The 19174-nt window shown below is 32.3% G+C and overlaps 1 protein-coding gene across 1 annotated transcript; it reads left to right on the forward strand.

Annotated features, from left to right (window-relative positions):
- Window positions 1–1157: 1157 nt before the first annotated feature.
- On the forward strand, window positions 1158–16403 carry LOC130662295 (uncharacterized). The gene is made up of 12 exons (XM_057461117.1): window positions 1158–1317; window positions 3708–3729; window positions 7757–8050; window positions 8302–8642; window positions 9213–9249; window positions 10020–10151; window positions 10261–10340; window positions 10975–11037; window positions 11125–11188; window positions 12674–12874; window positions 14020–14246; window positions 14827–16403. The coding sequence occupies exons 1-12, from the start codon at window positions 1264–1266 to the stop codon at window positions 15127–15129; spliced, it is 1818 nt and encodes a 605-aa protein (XP_057317100.1). The 5' UTR covers window positions 1158–1263; the 3' UTR covers window positions 15130–16403.
- Window positions 16404–19174: the final 2771 nt, after the last annotated feature.

The following is a 19174-nucleotide window of genomic DNA, read 5'->3' on the forward strand; positions in this document are numbered from 1 at the left end:
ATCCATTCCATTTACTACTATATTATTACCTGCACTTTCTTTGAAAAATTGTTTAAAACATATAGGAGATATAAAATTGGTGTAGATAGAGCGTTATTCTCGAGGAAAAATTAGCGGGAATTCGCCCGTCACAACAAAGTCGATAATCTCTATAATAATAGACGTCGTCTGTCTGTCTCTGCGCAGACCCCCCCCCCCCCCCCCCCCCCCGCTGAGTGAGAAAATCATGTTACGGAAACACGAATATCAAATGCAAGATGTTTTTATCCACTTTGTTGAGACGTGTAAATATAAAGGACGGGCAAACCCGTGAATTTTTTCACGGGCAACGACTAGTATGTATAGAATGTGTTATTTGTAGCTTGAATAATATTATTTACTTGGGCCATCAAGACAAAAAAAAACAAGTTAAAATTGTGCTACAGTAGACGTCCGTTAATTCGAATGCCGCTTAAGTCGAACTTTCCGTTATTTCGAACAAATTGCCAAGTCCCTTGAGTTTGGTTTAATAAAGTCTTATATTTTGAGCTGCTTAATTCGAACTCCGCTAATTCGAACATTTCGCTAATTCGAACAATTTTTTGGTCCCAAGGCTGCATTATGCTCGTTAATTCGAAATTTTGTGTATCGATAAATAAAATCTTGGGAAAATGGGAAAATAAAAAAATAAAAACGTTTTCATATTTATTCATTTTTATTGCATCAATGGTGGCAAATTTCCTTAAATTTATTAATTAAATTGGCATTTTTAATAAAAGGAAGTTTACATAGAATTTGGAGGCCTTGACCATCGCCAAGCAAACAACATTAAAAGATTTTATAAAAAATTGTAGTAAAGTTGTAATAAAGTTATATTAGCATAAAACCTTTAAACGTTTATTAAAATTCTTGTTTTTTCCGAACTTCCGATAATCCGAACATTCGTTAATTCGAGCAAATAATTTAGTCCCTTGCGTGTTCGAATTAACGGACGTCTACTGTATAGGCTTCGTCCCCAGAGATTTTTGCCTTTTTATCAAGTATTCCTGGGTACAAGGGTGTGTAATAGCTTCCCCTCCACGTGCGCATAATTTTTACTGAAATAAGCTCTGCGTTGAAGTGTCTCGCCTTCGGGGTTACAATCCAATGGTCAGCGTATGTCAGCGACATGCGTCACAAATCGAAACATGATATTCAGAAACTACGACAAAAAAAAAAAGCAGAATCCAAACGGATTTCTAGACTGGTATGAATGACAAATAGTATGTTAAAAGGAACATATGAATGATGCTGTTTTATTTAATGTGTGTACACTTGGTTTTGGTGCATGCTTCTAAGGTATTTTTTTACTTTAATTTAAATTTTAATCAGATATAAAATCTGACTGGAAGCTAGGTGTATAGCTAGCCGCTAATTAGCTGCAATTTTAAAAGGTCATGTGATCTTATTAAGTATTAAGCTATACATTACTGCAATTAATTTTTAATGACATCCATTGAATTATTTTTAATTAGCTAATACCTTTATTAATGCTTCAAATAAACACAGGAGGGAAAGGGAAGCTGCCCTATCTAGCAGAAACGACAAATTAAAAAATACAATGATCAGTCGGCTGGTGAAATATTTAACATATTGTCAAATAGAGGAATTAATTCAAGCTGTGTCTTGGTCACAGAGTACTGATAATTAGCCTGAGGATAGTTAGCTGATATTATTATATGATATATACAGTAGCTGGTCATACAGCAAATCTATAGATCAAATACACTAAAATTTGACTATAAAAGATTATCGTCCATTCTTATTGCCTTTTCTTTTTGCCCCTTCTTTTGCCTGTCGTCTTTTGCCAATTGTATGTGCAAACTTCTGCATATGCCTAAATTCATTTCAGGCTCTTACATAAACAATTTTCTTTCACGCAAATCTGACTCAATATGTCCATAATAGCTTGGTATAAAAGGGTAATCATTAACCCCATTCCTGCTGGGGCTTTTAGCGGCTCCTCAATGCTGGGGGAGGGTTGGGACTGTTTTGCTCCCCCCCCCACTCCATAATTTTTACAATTGTTGTCCGTTGGACTTGAAACTTACCACAAGTGTTGTCCAGGTATTAATAAACAATTTGGTGAAAAAATTGATGACGCTAGCATTTTTTGGTGATGAGGTCATGACATATAGAAAAAAAGTACTAATTTTGAATCAGCCCCCCTCCTGCACAAATAGGGTTAAAGTAATATTGACATCTTACATGGCTCATTGAAGTTTAAATTAAAGATTTATAGGAAGTTTTACAAACAACATAAATAACATTGATAGAATTAAAAGTTTCACTTAACTCGTTAGGGTTAAATTTCTAATTCTTGCAATAGATATTTGGTCATGAATGTGTCTTATTGTTTTTTTTAAAAGCCATGTTGCTTTTTGAGGTCAGCATTAATTAATATGCTTTGTCCTAAAAATTTGTCTTTCTGTATTTTTTTTTTTTTTTATACAAAACTATTTTAAAAGGGAACATATTCAGCACATACTTAATTTTTTTTTTTTTTTACATTTTCATTATTATTCTTATTAAAAAAACTGACTGGATACCACCTGCATAAACTGAAATATTGTCTAAAAATGTGATTTGGAAACTGTCGCTTTGATTGGAATTCACAATTAGTTCATATACCTATTAACTTTTTAAGATTTTTTTAACCTGTACTAATATGTTAAATAAACAATAAACTACTTTCTGTTTGTTTTTTTAAAGAAAATGACAAGTGAAAGAGGATATGAAAGTGTTTCCTCTATTTCCAGGCCGTGAATAGGATAATAGGATAACGGACAATGAACTGTGAATGATGATGATGGATGTGGAAACACACATCAACCTATCCTTCCAGACTTACCCTTTACATCTTTAATTATAGAGATAGATCTTATGTGAATACCCTAACTCTGTCTTTCTGTAACTTTCACGAACAGATAGATAGATAGATGTGCATATTTTACATGGCTAGCCTCACAAATATCGAGGGATATACCCTGTCTATTATTTCCAGGAGGGGCCATGGCTTAGATGGAGAGTCCTAGAGTATTTAATGCTCATTTTGAGCTACGCAGACCCAATTAGTAGGGCCCACGCTCTACTAGACAACTCCCGGCAACATCCAACGGCCCACACAGTGTGCCATCTCCCCAATTTCCCTCACATGGCTTGGGTTAACCCGGGGCTATGGTAACATTCACTCGCCCATGTTGAATCGCCGTCAAGAGGAATCGAACCCCGGTCTCCCGCACAGAGTACGAAAGCTATAACCACTAATCTACGGCGCCACAAAATTAATTTACAAATAATCTCTTGCATGAAGTTATAGTCCTACATCAATAATGTGTTATTGCTATTAGTGAAGCTATATTTCAATGGAATTATAATTCTGCATTAGTAACTGGGAGCCACCTGGGGCCAAAATGAAGTGAATTCCCAAAGTTTGATCATCTTGGCCATTTCAGAATAGACATGTTGACGTATCCAAAAAACCTTATATGAGTCAGTATCTTCTCACTCACTTGTCAAACACATCCTACACATTATTTTGGCCAGCGTTTCAAGAACTTGCCATGACAATGGTCTATCAAATTTCTCTTTATCAAAATTATTTTTATATAGACTGATCCTCATGACTACTTCCTTTCCTTTTTCCCCATTCAACTGTTTTTTAAGTTTTTTTTTTGGGTATTTTTTAGGTTGACGTTCGCAAAAGTAAAGGTAGGCCTTCACTTATTAAACGTTAAATTTCTGCAGATGAGTTACATCGTTTACATATGTTTACTACACCTGTGCTGGTTGCCAAATTTTGTTTTTGTGTATATTTGAACAGTTTTCAAAATATTGAAACTGTGTTCAAGATTTAATGCTCCTTTGTTTATGATAACATTCCATTGATGTTACATATTCTATTGATGTCATTGAGGTCCTTATTAAGTGTGTTTTTTTGTGAGATAACAGTTGCGTAATCACATAATTATGGCAAACTGCCCAAGTCATAGATACATCTGATTTTTCTGATCACGAATTCCTTATAATAATGGAGAGAAAAAATCTCTTTTGAAATACTTTTTTAAAAATATCAAGGTTTTAAACATTTCCTACAATTTAATTTTACTCTACTACCACTACTATTAATACTAAGAAAGATTTGTTATGGTTCATCTGTTTTTGCTTCCAGTAAAACATTTAAGTCAAACACTTGTGTGGCTCATAGCCTTTGAGAATACAGTTTTGCTCTATACTGTCCTTTCTTTATCAATTTTCATTTTATTTAACCTTAGTTTATTTATGTTTCAATTAAATTTTAATTATTTTTAATGAATAAAATATATTTATTTGTTCTATAAAAAAAAGAAAAACATTTAACTAAAACGGCAAAGAACAAAGATTTATTGGATAAAACAAATATGACACACTCACACTTTTTAAAAACAGGCCTTATCAGAAGTAAATCGTCCTCTGAGCAAATGACTACTTGTGCAGTAGAATTTCCATGAGTGATTTTGCTCAGCCTATTTTTTTGGCAAGTCTGAAACAAACCCTCCCTGGGGATGTTTCTTTTAAGTCCACCTTTGGCTGTTGCAACATTGATCAAGGTCATCATTTATTTTTCAAAGCTTTTGTAATAAGTTTTAAAATTATGTGCATGTGATGCTATCCACATAGTTAACTAGCTTGTGAACATTGATGTTAGTTTATAGTCGCCATTTTTAAAACTGTCACCAAGAAACTGTCAAGAAAATTAATGGATATAACACAACTACTGTCATGTTTGGCACAAATTCTGGAATAGATGCTTGTAATGACACCCTTCTCCATTATGATAATACTATAATTAATATTAAAAATACTATATGGTCAGTTAAATGTTTGTTGCTCATTAAATTGCTTGTGTAAATATTGATAAAAAATGGACTATTTTTCCTCTGATTAAAAGTAATTCCATTACTTTGTGCAGTGAAAGTGAAAGATAACTTTTTAAAAAAATATCATTTAAATTTATTTTTTAAAACCAAAACAAAAAAGGGTTTAATGGTATTAAATGGTATTAAAAACAAGAGCTAAAAGAACATGTTAATATTATCTGGGATAACAAGTTGGTCGTTGACAATAATTTTCAATCTTTTTGAGTTGTCCAACCCCTATAGTAATCGAAGTACTGCTAGCATAGATTTGGAGGAAATAATTATTTTTTTTATCAAGATTACGCAAGCGATTTACTGAGATATTGGTCCTAAATATGTATTAAATGGTATTTCAATCTTGAAAACATTTAAAGATTTTGCAAACTAAAGGAAAAAAATAAGATTTTAGGATGCCCAATTTTGAGTTTAAATTTGGGTAATTGAACGAGGTATTGTTTCTGGTAGTTTTCTCATGATTGTTTAATTTGAAGTAACCTTCCAAATTTTGACATTTTACGTTTTCCAAGGTTCTTTTAACAATCATCAGTGCTTCTTTATTTATGCAATTCAAGATGCTGAGTACTGATTTACCAATTATTTGTTTCACTCGTTTTTCCAATGACTTAAAACGTTCTAATTGTGTATTGTGTAATTCAGCTTAAGCGGACCTCTATAGGTCAATTGTGTATATTTTGTAAGCAGCATCTTCCATGACATACAGTCTAAGTCGTTTTAACAATTTTAATCTCTGGCTAGCTTTCTTATAAACTTTGTCAAAATTATTATTCAAATTCAAATATCTGTCAACAATGTTTCCGAGATACTTATATTCTGATACGTTGTTAATTTTTTGTCCTTTATAAGATATATCGAGTTTCTTATTCGTGTTGTTTAAGCGCTTTGCTGTTCCAAACAGCATCGTTTCTGTTTTACCCTTCTTAAGATTGATAATTAGTTCATTGTCATCGAAATTCTTTGCTATTCTTTTTAAATCCTTTTCTAGTTTACATTCAATGTCTTCCTTTTTTTCCACTGACATAAATAGCTGTGTCGTCAGCATACATTGTCACTTTGCAAATTATGAGACAGTCTGGAAAATCGTTGAAGAAAATTAGAAACAATAGGGGACCCAAAATAGATCCTTGGGGTACCCCATTGAACAAAGGCTTTTTCGCTGAGAGTACATCATCTTTGGAAACAACTTGGTTTCTATTGAACAAATAATCCGCAAACGACTGAAGTTCTACCCCGTCAATTCCATAGGTGTTTAATTCATTCAACAGAATGCTATATCCTATGGTATCGAACATTTTAGTTAAGTCGATGTAGACTACTCCTACCATCAGACCAGTATCAATTAATTTTTGAATGTCATCAAATAAGATAGTTGAAGCAAGCTTTGTTGATCAGTGATGTCGATATCCTAATTGTGAATTTGTCAACAAATCATTTTGTTCGAGATAAGTTGTCAACTGAGAGTGGATAGCTCGTTCAAGAATTTTAGAAAATATTGGAAGTATAGAATTTGCTTCTTTCCAGGATGATGGAACAACACCAGTTCTAATTGACATGTTTATAATATAAGCAAGAGGTTGTGATATGCACTTCGCACAGTCTCTTATCATGCCTGGTGGCAGTTCATCTAAACCCGTAGATTTATTGCGTTTAAGAGTTTTTAGTTTTTTCTCAACAAATATTTTCAACACTTATGTATATTCAAAAATTTTGTTCATTTTCTTAACAACAGGTATTTTACGCCAGACATAATCTGTAATCAAGACGAATTTTGATTTCAGTTGTTTCGTAATGTTTCAAGCCATTCAAGCGTTTCAAGCCATTCAAGCCATTTTTAACAAAAAAATCTGACTCCTCATCCTTGCCCTTTACTCCTATTCCGGATACAAACTTATAATTTGTGATTTCAAGCCACAAACATTTTGATGTAATAACTGTAAACCTTTTTTCTTAAAAAATTCATCTAATCTTGTACATTCAAATTCTGGAACAAAAAACAACAACAACAAAGTGATGACAACCACTTGCCACGGCGCCATCTTTAGACTTGTAAGGAGTGTTCAAGATTCGCAAAAGTCACCAATTAGCTTAAAGAAAATGGTTATCTAATCATATTTTTTGCATTTGTAAGGCCAGCAAAAAAGTTATTTAAGCTAAAAAAACCGTGGAAATGAAAATTGATTCGAAAATTTTGACGCCTTTAGCAATGACACCTCCATACATCACAACATTTTTTTTAAAATTTGTACAAATTCTCTAGAGTGCCATTTACTATGTCAGATAAGTCGAAAGTTCTAGGAATTTTCAAAATATTGTCCAAAGTCAATCATCTCTTTCAAAATGTCAAGAATTTACTTTTAAATGATCAATCAGAACTATTTTTTCATTTCTTAAAATGTTGAGCAGAATTAAAATTTTGGGGCTAATCTCATAGAATTTGCAATAGAAATTGCAATCAGAAATTTTGTATAAAAAAAGGTTGCATCAACTTGTGGAGTCATGCAAAAGCTGCTTATATAAGATATATACTTCAAAATTACTAGCGTAATTACATGCAAAATGTTAGGAAAGAAACCCAGGAACAAAAGAATAACATGGTAATAGAAAGTTTTATCCGACATATAACACAAAGTTATTTTCTGTAAAATAAAATTCTACTATCAGCCCATAAAAAATGGAAGCAATTCAATTTTTAAATTTCTGCTTTAAAAATCGACAAAAAAAGTCATTTAGATGTCAAATTAAGGTGCATACATGTGCAGAATGATTTCTTATGTTGTTTAGTGACAATGTGTTGTAGAAATATTGATATATTGTGTTTTTAGATTTACATGTAGAATTATCACACCCACCTACGCTTCCCAACTCCCATATTGTTGCTCAAAGAGGCCAAATTATATATTTGTCATGCAAAGTTAATTATCAAGATAATGTAAATATAACATGGCAACATAATCATCGCAATATTACACACCCTCCTCCATACAGATTACCATGGAAATTTGGCAGTATTTTGATGGTGAGACCATTATTAAAAAAAATGGATGGCTTGTATGAATGCATTGTTAGAAGGAAGGATCAGGTGGTTCGAAAAGGTGTTTTTGTTAATATTAAAAAAGGTTAGTATTTAATGTTGTTTTAAATTATTTGTTTTTTTTATTTATTTATTCTTTTATTTATTTATTCATTCATTCATTCATTTATTTTTTTTTGGTCTTGATTATTGGAAAACAATGCAAAGTGGCAAGTTTACCTTAGCTAAGAAACAAAAGAATTTATTGCTAAAATGAAGTTATATGAACATGAAAGTTGTTTTTGTAGATTTGTTTATTGTTTGTACAATATATTTTTTGTTTTTGTTTTTTAACAGAAAGCGAGCTTCCTGCTGGTTTCCCTATCATTGTGACACATCCTCAGGATGTACAGGAGCCCCGACCAGCCGTTCATTTTAACTGTGTCGTAATCGGTCAGCAACCATTAACAATAACTTGGTATCATGAACGTGTTCCTATTTCTTCAAATTCTGTTTACAGAATTTCCATGATTCCATCTAAGAAAAAAGTTACATCAAATTTAGAGATTGAAAATGTTTCTTTGGCTGAGAAAGGTTTTTACCAGTGTGTTGCAACTAATCAATTTGGACAAGTAGTTTCAAAACAAGCAAATGTCTTGTTTTCACAACACGGTGCAAAAAGACGATATCGAAGACAGGTAGTCATGTTTTTACCAATTGCCTCAATCATGCTAATTTCCCAAGCCTTTGCTCAAAGTATTAAACCTTATTGCTTAAATCCTTTGCATAAAATAAACCAAAAATGCCTGGGGGATAACGCTTAAAAGAATTATTATGGGAAAAATATGGTTGTTTTGGTGTTTGTATTGAAATCCCGATGAGGGTACACTAATAAGTATTCACCTTACTGAAAAAGATCATTGGATGATAGATCAGTCAAAATGTTAATTTTAATCCTCTAATTATGTCCTCAACTAATAATTAGCCAAAGATGATTACAATCATTAGCCGTCAATGACAGCCTTAGATGTAAAAACCTAGTCTGGAATAAACTTGCTTGTTCATGACATAATAATATCTAGCTTTTCTAATTGAAGATTTTTTTCCTGACTAAAAAGAATGCTATTGTATATTACATACATTAGCATTCTGTTCAGCAAAAGGCAAACTTGCATTACATGTGATGAATCAAAGGTAATCATCCATTGATTACTTAACGAATATATATTTTTCACTTAGTATATTATTTTTTGAAATATTTTTTGTAGCTTTCCGATGATTCCCATGATGATGGTGTTAAGACAGGTGAGGTAACAGCTGTTTTCAAATTGCAATGTATTATCTTATTCCTTGGTGTTATACAATCTCATTGAACAAGTCTGTATTTTTAAGCAAGCAGTTTTTATTTAAACTGTTTTTTGTTTTAATGACTGATTGAAGTGTGCTGTGTTGCTGTTCTAAAATATAATTTTATAAGTGTCAATTATATTTAGCAACTTCTTGTGTCAGGATGCGGCCTCATATCCAACCATTACAAAAATTTATTGCAACTGACATATAGATCTTTTTTACTTACTGGGTTATTAGCAAAACTAAAGTAAAAATGCCTGAAACGAGTGATATTTTGGCATAAATTTTGTCAAGGGCTGCCGAAATTTGACATTTTACTATCAGGACACAAAAACCAACAGTCAAATTGACTGCCAACTAATGGTGCCTCCATAATCGAAAAGACGCTTCCAAAATTTACGCAACGTAAAAACATTTAAAATGTTTAATACATTTTTCTCATAAGTAGTTACAAAGTTTATTTAAGTCAAGTATACAAAAAAGTGCAAAAATTTGAAATGCTATTAATTCACCAAAACTTTATTTTGATACATTAATATATATATATTTTTGGAAAGCTTTGTATTATTTCCTATATAATTCCTATAAAGAAAAATGAACACATTTACGCCTATTACAGACACAGTTTTCGTATTATTATAAAAGAGCATATTTTCATGAAATTATGCTTGACTACTGTAATCAGCTCCATGGACTATGAAATAATTAAGAGTATGTTTTTTCAGGTTGTGTGGGTGCTGATAACAATCCTGATGGATACCCTGGCCAAATTCCTGAGAAAAAGATCACATTTCACTGTGAAAGATCTCAGCAGCATGGTGGCTATTTTTTCATGATCTCCTGGGGTCTACCAAGTGGTATTAATTTTTTGTCAACAAATTTAAATGAATTAAAAATGTTCCTTTTTAATTAAAGAAATAATTTGTCCAAAGCTGGGATAATCAATTTCTTCTTGTTTTCTTGTAGCTGCTGCAAATAAAACAGTTGATTCTTATCAATTAGCATTTAATGATGGATCAAGCAACAATATGTGTTTTCAAGTAAAAGTATGTTGTTTTCCTGATTTTATGATACGCAACAACTGAACTAACACATCTTTTAATTGCATTGGCCATTAAAACTATATCGAAATTCTCAAATATTTCTTGATTCGCTAAGTAACAGGAAATTGGTTTGTGCAGGACATCAGACAACTTTTTCAGGGGATAGCATTAACTTGTACCATACTGTAAACCGCGCTTGATCAAGAAAATGTATAGGAGCATGTGCTCTTTAAGAACGGTGGATTAGATATTAGGATTTAAATGTTTTTTGATGGTGTCTGTTCCGAAATGAACGAGTTGACCAAGATTTTTTAAATTAGTCACATTTTTGTCCCATGTAGTTACCCACGCAAAAGATGACATTAGTTATTTCCACTAGATATCACAGATTTTTGGCCTCAAACTTACAAGTGTAATTCAATGGCTTCAACGTCCTGCCGTAACATTGTGAAAATTAACAAATAAGACAAACTCTTTTTGTCTATTTCAACAGAAAATGAACACATCTTCCCTGCTGTTACAGATAGAAACAATAAGAGATACCTTCTTTCAACCTTATTGTAAGAGGGATTTTTTGCTGGTGGGTTAAATTTTCAATTTTATTAATAAAGTACCTTATTTTTGTTTTGTTTTCTAGAAAAATCAGTTTTTTTTTACAAAGAAGAGAGTTTTTGTAGAAGGTCAAATTTATGATTTAGCGGTAATCTATTTTTTTACTTTCTGCATACATTTTAGCTACCTTATTTACAAAGTAAACTCTTAACATTTTTATTAAACATTTTTTTAGATTATTCCTCGACCCACACCATTTGCGCTTTCAACAAAGATGATCCGCATTGGCAAATGTCCTCGTAAGTTATAAGGACAATTCATTTTGTCTTATCGCTTTAATAAGAATAATAAACTAGAATTCCTTAGTTTACAATCCCTCACAAACTAAAAGACTGCTTTAAAAGCTGTTTTTTAGTTTGTGTGACAACTTTCCCTCTCCTTCCCATACTTAATGTTGAATATGTTGAACCATCATCATTGTTGCTGTTATATATTTTTATGTCAACTTGTTTACATCAGCTATATTAACATAGAAATCACAAGAAAGGGAGAAAGAAGCAGTTTAGAAATTTTTTTTAGAGATTAATGTCCTTGCTATTTATTAAATTATCTAAGACACAAACTTTTAATTAAACCTGAGATTCCAAAAAATAATTGGTTAGGCCCAATGTTTTTATCAGAATTATCCTTTAAATTTTTCTCCTTTTTATTTTTGTAGAATATTTTGTTACAAAAAATCTCCCCCCCCCCAAAAAAAAAAAAAAAATTGCCTTCTTTTTATTGTGTTTGTAAATGTTATTTTGGTTGGTTCGTTATCTATTGATCTCACACAATACTTGTCAATATCAGCAAACTTAAAATATGTTTTCCTTATAAGGCCATGTTATGTTAAAATTTGTATTTCATGAAATGTAAGTGGAAACAGTTTTAGCAGTGTCAAATTGATTCAACTACATTTGTTTGAGGGTGAAACTATCTTACCCGAAACACTCTATTGTTGTGAGCACTTCATTGGGTTTGTGATATAACTTATACCTGGACTAAATCGCTCCACCTTGATGTAGGGCACAATTTACCAGCACTTATTTAGTGCTCAAACTGGGGTTTAATTTATTAAAAACCTATGCTTTTCCCACTTGCAGACCTCATAAAATGGTCTTTGCGTTTCTGGATATAGTACAGGGTGGTGAACTGCTGTAAATTTGCTTAATTATTTTAGGATTTTTTTGGTACTACGTACTCAAAAAGTCACTTTAAGGCCTGTTCTAGAATTGTTCTTAACTTCACAATTTTTAACTTCAGGTTATTCAACTTTATCAGAAATTGCTAATAACACCTGCAAAATATAATTTGATATTTTTTGGTCTTCTTGTTAGTTTGCTAACTTTCAAAATTTGCTGAAAATGTCTTGGTATTCTGGAATTTTTAAAAGATTTGTTGGCCACCCTGTAGTATTACATATATAATATTTATCTATCTACCTGTGAACCAAAGTATAGCAAGGTTTTTATTTAAAATCTAGGGGTTTTATAATCAATACCATTTTAATCATGCCTAATACCCCCATTTCGTGCTAACAGGTATGCACAAAGTAGCGATGACTGAAATTGTGTGACAGGCTGTGGAATATAGATTTTCAGTAAGCTGACTTACTCTTCAAAAAAAAAAAAATAGATCATTTTATGTAGTTCGTCTTACACAAAGTAACCCTCAACTTTGTTGATATTAAAACTGGCTACGTGGTGATTCGATTCTAACAGCATTGTTTTTCTTTCTTCTTATAGCTGATCCAACCTATCCTCCTGTAACCACCTCAAACGAAGTACACACATCTATTACTTCTATACCACTAACTGAGAATGAACAGAAGAAGACAAATAAATGGTGGATTATTATTATAGGCATTTTCGCTGGTGCCAGTCTCATCATTATTGCTGTGGTGATTAGTTTAAAGAAACGAAAACCAGACCTTGAGATTCAAATAAGTGAGTTAATACGTAATAACTGAAGATTTTTGTTCACAGCTAAACTGCCATGTTTTCTATTGTTTTCAAAAACCCATCATACGCATAGGAAACTTCTACAATGGTTCCAGTGCTACTGTAGTAACAAAATTATCAATACTAACTATTAGGGGACATGCACCCATGTCCCCTAATAGTTAGTATACAGCACTTGCACCAATTTGGAGAAATATATTGAGACAAGATGGCTAATCAGTAATTGCAAAAGTTATTTCTATATCACATATGCACACATTTTGAAATCAATGTCCAGAGTGGACTTGGGATTAGAATATTTAGTTACTTGAATAAATTCCAACTGTTGAGATGTGCTGATTCTTCCTGATGTCAGCATAGCCATTTTCTACGAATTTCTTGCGTTCGACGTGGATTATTCTGTTGTGTGAGAGTGCGAGATAATGTGACAGACAATTTATAAATGCTGTCTATAGTGTGAAAAGGTAGACATTTTATAGCGTGCTGGTTTGACGCTTTTCTTTTAGAAAATGACGAAAAAACTGCATTAACCACTGTTTTAACCCTCTAGATTTCCTATAAATACGTTTTCGACACCTGTCTTTCCCATATTAACCTTGATCGACTAAAAAATTTGGGTTTTGGCAAGAGGGATATGCCTCCGCCCTAGACCGCTACAGCCCCCTTATGTGAATATTAAAAAGTGCAAAAATATCTATAAAGAAACAGCTAACAATTAAAATAACATCCTTATTTATATACTTAGTGATGAAATTGAAGAAAGAAAGTGATGAAATTGAAGAAACTTCCTACTGCAGAAATTATCATGTTTTTAGCTAGATAATTTTAGTGTTTCTCTCATCCTTCCATCTTTTTATAACAATTCATTCTTCACGAAATGTTCAAAATTGTTTGTGGAGATGATTTTATACACAAAAGTTATACCTCGAACCTTTTTATACCGAACCATGATCCACTGCCTTTAAATTAGACCAGGTGGCCTTAAAAACTTTAGGAAAAAACCCTTTTAAAACATCTTGTGATGTGCAAAAGCAACTACAAGCAAGACCCAGTCATACCTCTTTATGTTTGTTTGTGCTGGGTGTTTTTCCCGTTATTTTAAATATTTGTTTATAATTTTGTATTTGCAGTCGAGAGTGTGATGGATGTCTATGTTTCGCACTGCACATTAGACAACAAAGAAGAGGAGAAAATTCTTCAACTGGCTAGCTTAATATCATCGTATGGTGTATCTGTGTGTATTGATTTGTGCAGTCAAGTTGAAATCAACCAAATGGGTGGTTTACCGCACTGGGTGCCGGATAAAATGGCTAATGTAAAAAAGATTCTTCTCATTCTATCGCCGTGCTATCTGCAGGTAAATTACAAATGCTTAAAACGTTAACATTTTCAACACGTCTATGCTATAGGGTAAAGGTCATGTTACTTAATGCTGAAAAAATTAATGCCTCCAGAGGGTTTTTTTAAATATGACTTAGCACTTGTATTTTTCCCCTCGTTTTACCAACAAAAAAAACCGGACCAAGAAACACCTTTACCGGGTATTATGCAGCTTAAAAAGTGGGGTAAGTTTGGACGAAAGGTACTGTGCATATTTTGGTGATATCTCGTTGATACGTGTTAGTAGAAGGTGATGTCGTATTTGACTCGGACTGCGTGTGCGAGGTAAAGGGTGAGCATATCCACCGTTGTCCCATAGATCAAGAAAAAATTCTTCTATCCAAGCAGGTAGTAAATTCAGAATACAGAGTTTTCGTATCGTCTAGAAGATCAGGGAAAGAGCTACATTAGACAAGGAAAACGGAAAACATTTTTTACAAGTCAGGAAAATGCTGGGTGGAGAGGTTGCAAATAGGGAACATAATTTATTCTTTATATTGTCCCTGCCATTTTCATTAGTTTAATAAGCTATTGTTTTTTTGTTTTTGGATTTATAGGCTCTGCAATGCACGGATAAACTGGTTGAACAACAACCCGACCAAATTTGCAAGGTAAATACGGAGTTTAGTTTCATCAAAACGATGTTGTTTCATCATTCGTGCCAACGTACACCAGAACTAGTCGTTTTGTTGGATGGTGTAAAGCAGAAGGCGATTCCTGATTTGTGTAAAGGACGAACACTGTGTCAATATCCTAAAACTCTTCGCGCGAACGACGATAATTTGTGTAAGCTGTTAGGATTGTTGTTAGACACCGAGAGATATCAAATTGCAAACGAGACTGTGGTAGCCTCAGTGTAGGATTTTCGTATTTTGTTTTCTTATATACTCGTCAGGTTTAAATTTTTACTTTTTAAGGCTTGTGTTGGAATTGTTCTTCAATTTATAAATTTTTGATAAGCCACTTTAGGTTGCTCTGTTTCCTACTGGACAAAGTTGAAAAACAGCTGCAAAATGAAATTCGACATCTTTTGCTGCTTGTTTACTTTTCGCTGTGCTCTAATACTGTCAAGTGTTTTTAAATTGTTTGGGAAAAACATTTTGTTCGCCACCCTGATGTGAGTGCGCTTGCTTTAAACACTGCAAATGGTAATTTATTTACGCTGTCTGTCCATTTGAATGCATCTTCCCTTTCAACTGTTATGTATTTCATGCATAGCTGTTCACTTGTAACTACTCTTTTGCCATGGGTGGTTAGCACTTCTGTATATTATGTTTTAGATTTTCTGTTTCACATTTGTGAAATTTAAGGAGATGTTTTATGGAGATATTTTATGGATTTATTTTATGTAGTTATTTTGATATGTTTTTGCAGTTCTCCTGTTTGGTGTTGGTTTTTGTTTTTAAATTGTATTGATTGTTTTGCGTCCTTATTCTTATTATTCTTTCTTATTATTTGTTTTGTCTTCATTGTGTATGTTTTTGTGATAGTCTTCGTTTTAGAATGACTTGCAAATACTGATTTTCACAAATACTCATAAATTACACCTAAAAATAAACATATTCGGTAATTTATAGTTTTTTGTAAAATGTATTCTGTAATTTACATTTCATTATTCTGTTCAGTTAGCTACATTTTTCTGAAGATGCATCGTTTTTAATTGGCCCTTTATTCTCCTTTTGTTTAAATTACATAACTACAGAATTATAAATATTTGTATATGTATTTTTGCTAAAAGCGAGAGACAGGAAGGAAGCTGGGTTTCATCTTCAGTTCTCAGCATTCATATATTTTATGTTTATGTATAGTTGTAGTGAAAATCAAGTTATTTCATTACGTTATTTAGCTGAACTGATTTTATATGATATATTAATTTTGCCTGTTGATTTAAATTTTTATGAAGATTTTTAAGTAAATTTTATATAGATCTATATTATCGTGATTTTTTTATAAAGTTTTGCGTATATCCATGCTTTTTTATCAAGCAATATTTTTTTCTTTTTCTTATGCTGTTACATTGATAAGAACAACAATGAAAAGAAACATTAGGAACAGAGGTTGCCAAAAAAAATGTATGCTATGATCGTATATATAAAAAATATATTGATTTCGAAATAGAGAACTTTTAGTTAAATTGAGGTATTTTTCTGTGCTCAGTCTTATTATTTGTGGAATGTTTGCTAGCTATAATTTAGCGTATTTTCTACCGTCTCAATGAGCATGCTGCAGTTGTAAATAATGTATTAAACGTGCTGTTAATAGGTCCCTCTTTTATGTGGCGTTTATTACCAGCAAACCAGCCTGGTAAATAAATATCTGCATTTTTATGATATTCAATTCTATTCTTTTCAACACAGAATCACTAAGTCAGGAAATTGTCAGAAATTATTAAAATATTTTTAAGTGAGAAAATGTCAAGCATTTTACGATTAAATGGTAAATCGGACCTTTTTTTATTTTTTCTTAATATGACAAAATTTGAATTTTAGATCTGCTTTTACAATTATTTTCATTATTATTTTAAAATTTGTATCAAATTTACTTTTTTAGGATAACCAAGGTTAGAATATCTGTAAAAAGCTAAAAGAATGAGAAAAATGTTAGAAATTTTATTAAAAAAATAACAGAATAACATGACCTTCAACTTCAGTAAGGAAACGAGCACTATTTTTCCTTGACTTTAAGAACGAGTTTATCTTGTTCAAGCTAAATTGTTTTTCTCGAAGACATGTTCTTTTAAAATTGTTCTGCATCTCTTGAATTATCATCGCGTTGTAATAAGAACCTCACCTTGTTTCACAATCTGTTCCGGAGCCTATTTTCGTGTTATTTATAACAACCGTTTCCGATATCAAGCTCCATGTTTGAGAAGGGATCTCGTTTTTCGCGCGCTTTTTCACTGGATCGAAGACAAAATTCGAATTTAAGCGTGTATCAATCTAACTTTTAAAACGGTCAATATTTGATGTGCATTTACTTAAAACTCAAATATTCTGTTGCCTTTCCTGTTCGTAAAAATATTACTTAAGTTACAGAAACCATCATATTTATCAAGAAGATTTACGAACACCTTGGCAGTAAGCATACCTCCTTCAATATTTACCTTTAAATGTCTCAGCATCAATTCACCTCTGAGTGCCCAATTTTTGTAACCGCGAGTAAACAATTTCTTTTTTATGTCCAACTACGTTTACTTTAACAAAGAAATTCAATATTTATCTTTGATGATGAATTGAAGAGGTAAAAAGTTGTGAAATAAAAACACACTTTGTTGATTGGTTTATTAAGTGTGCATGCATAAAAAAAATTAACTTCATGTTTTAAACAGTCACGAGGTATTTATCTTTGGGATATTGTGCGTGTTGTTTGTTGTTATTGTTATCGTTGTTGTTGTTTTTACTGGTTGTTGGGTTTATTTGTCATGTTGTAGTATTAGGAATTTTACTCCGTAAAAGCCTCTTCAGTTCCTATTGGTCTTTGTGCATTTAAAGCTTTCTTTTTGGCCACAGAAGTCGTGCAAACACAGCTACTGCTCAACCAGACGACCGTCTGAAATACATCAATCAATTCTATTTTTATGAAGAGTGATAAGCAGAATGCTTTCATTCTTTAGCCTTTCGTATGTCTCGGCCAAGGGTTTAGCTCACAAGTTTTTGCACTTCAAAGGAACACTCCACATTAGATGGTTATTGTACTTATTGTTATTGTTTTTTTTACCTTAAAATGTTTGTTCCTGATAGCCCATTTACTATCAAAACATCATGCAGAGTAATTCCACGTTGAATGCGACGTTGTAGTATTTTTTTCTCCATGCATACCGCCATTTTTAAATTTTTATTTATCTCTGTCAGACCACGTGACTTTTGCTTAACATGGGATCCTATTGCTGACAGCACATTGCAGGTTTTTTCGTGGCAGAATATATTTAAGCAACCGAAAATGCAGCTCCTATTTTATTTCCAATGTTTTTAAAATTAGACGCAGTGCTGTTAGATGTTTTAAGCTTAGAAGCAAGTAAAACACAAACGTTTGGTTTTTTTCGTGTTTTTTACAGTGCAGCAATTCAAAAAATGTTTTATATTGTATAAATATTCTTAGATAATCGTTTGTTATGCGCTTCACAAACAAGTTTTTGTTGTCCACCTCAGCATTGTTGAAGATTTAGCGTCCCCAAGATATTCATGGATGGATATGCGTGTATATATCTTTGTATTTCTATTCCATAACTTGGTATGTTTTTATTATTTGCTAAAACTTGCTGATTTATTTGTTTTGTTTAGAGATCACTTCACTATCCCGAGTCTTGTTTGACCCACGCATATTATGAGAGCACAGTGTTAAATAAAAAATACCTTTACATCGATAACAACGCCATTTTGACTTTCACGCTTTCGAAGTGCACCTGGGTATAGGGAACATGAGAAATTAAAACCATTTTAATGTTTAGCTATCTTGGAGCTTTGCAGTTTTTTACATTAGGATTTTGTGAAATAGAAATTATTGTTCGTTGTTGTGATGTCAGCGGCACATCGTGTTTGTTTACACGTGTTTACTTTTACGTCCGCATACAATAATTTGAAACTAAATTCATCAACAGAACTTTAACTTTTGTCTTAACGTAGAAAACTCACAGAAACCTTGAGGACGAGGTGGAATTTCACTATGATGAGAAAAATACATTTGGAAACGTTGTGAAATGTTTTCAAGATTATCAAAAGCATATCCTCGTTTCCAGCATATATCTTGCTTAGACCCACTCTTGGGCAATTTGTGTCCTGGAAACGAAATTGATCAATATCTATCTCATCTTGGACAAACGCAGAAATCTTTTTCAGTCTTTTTATTAACTGTTTTATAAATCGGTTTTATGTTTTACAGGCCCTTTCTAGCCATTCTCGTCCTCAG

This window comes from Hydractinia symbiolongicarpus, chromosome 10 (assembly GCF_029227915.1).
Source record: "Hydractinia symbiolongicarpus strain clone_291-10 chromosome 10, HSymV2.1, whole genome shotgun sequence".
NCBI lineage: Eukaryota > Metazoa > Cnidaria > Hydrozoa > Anthoathecata > Hydractiniidae > Hydractinia > Hydractinia symbiolongicarpus.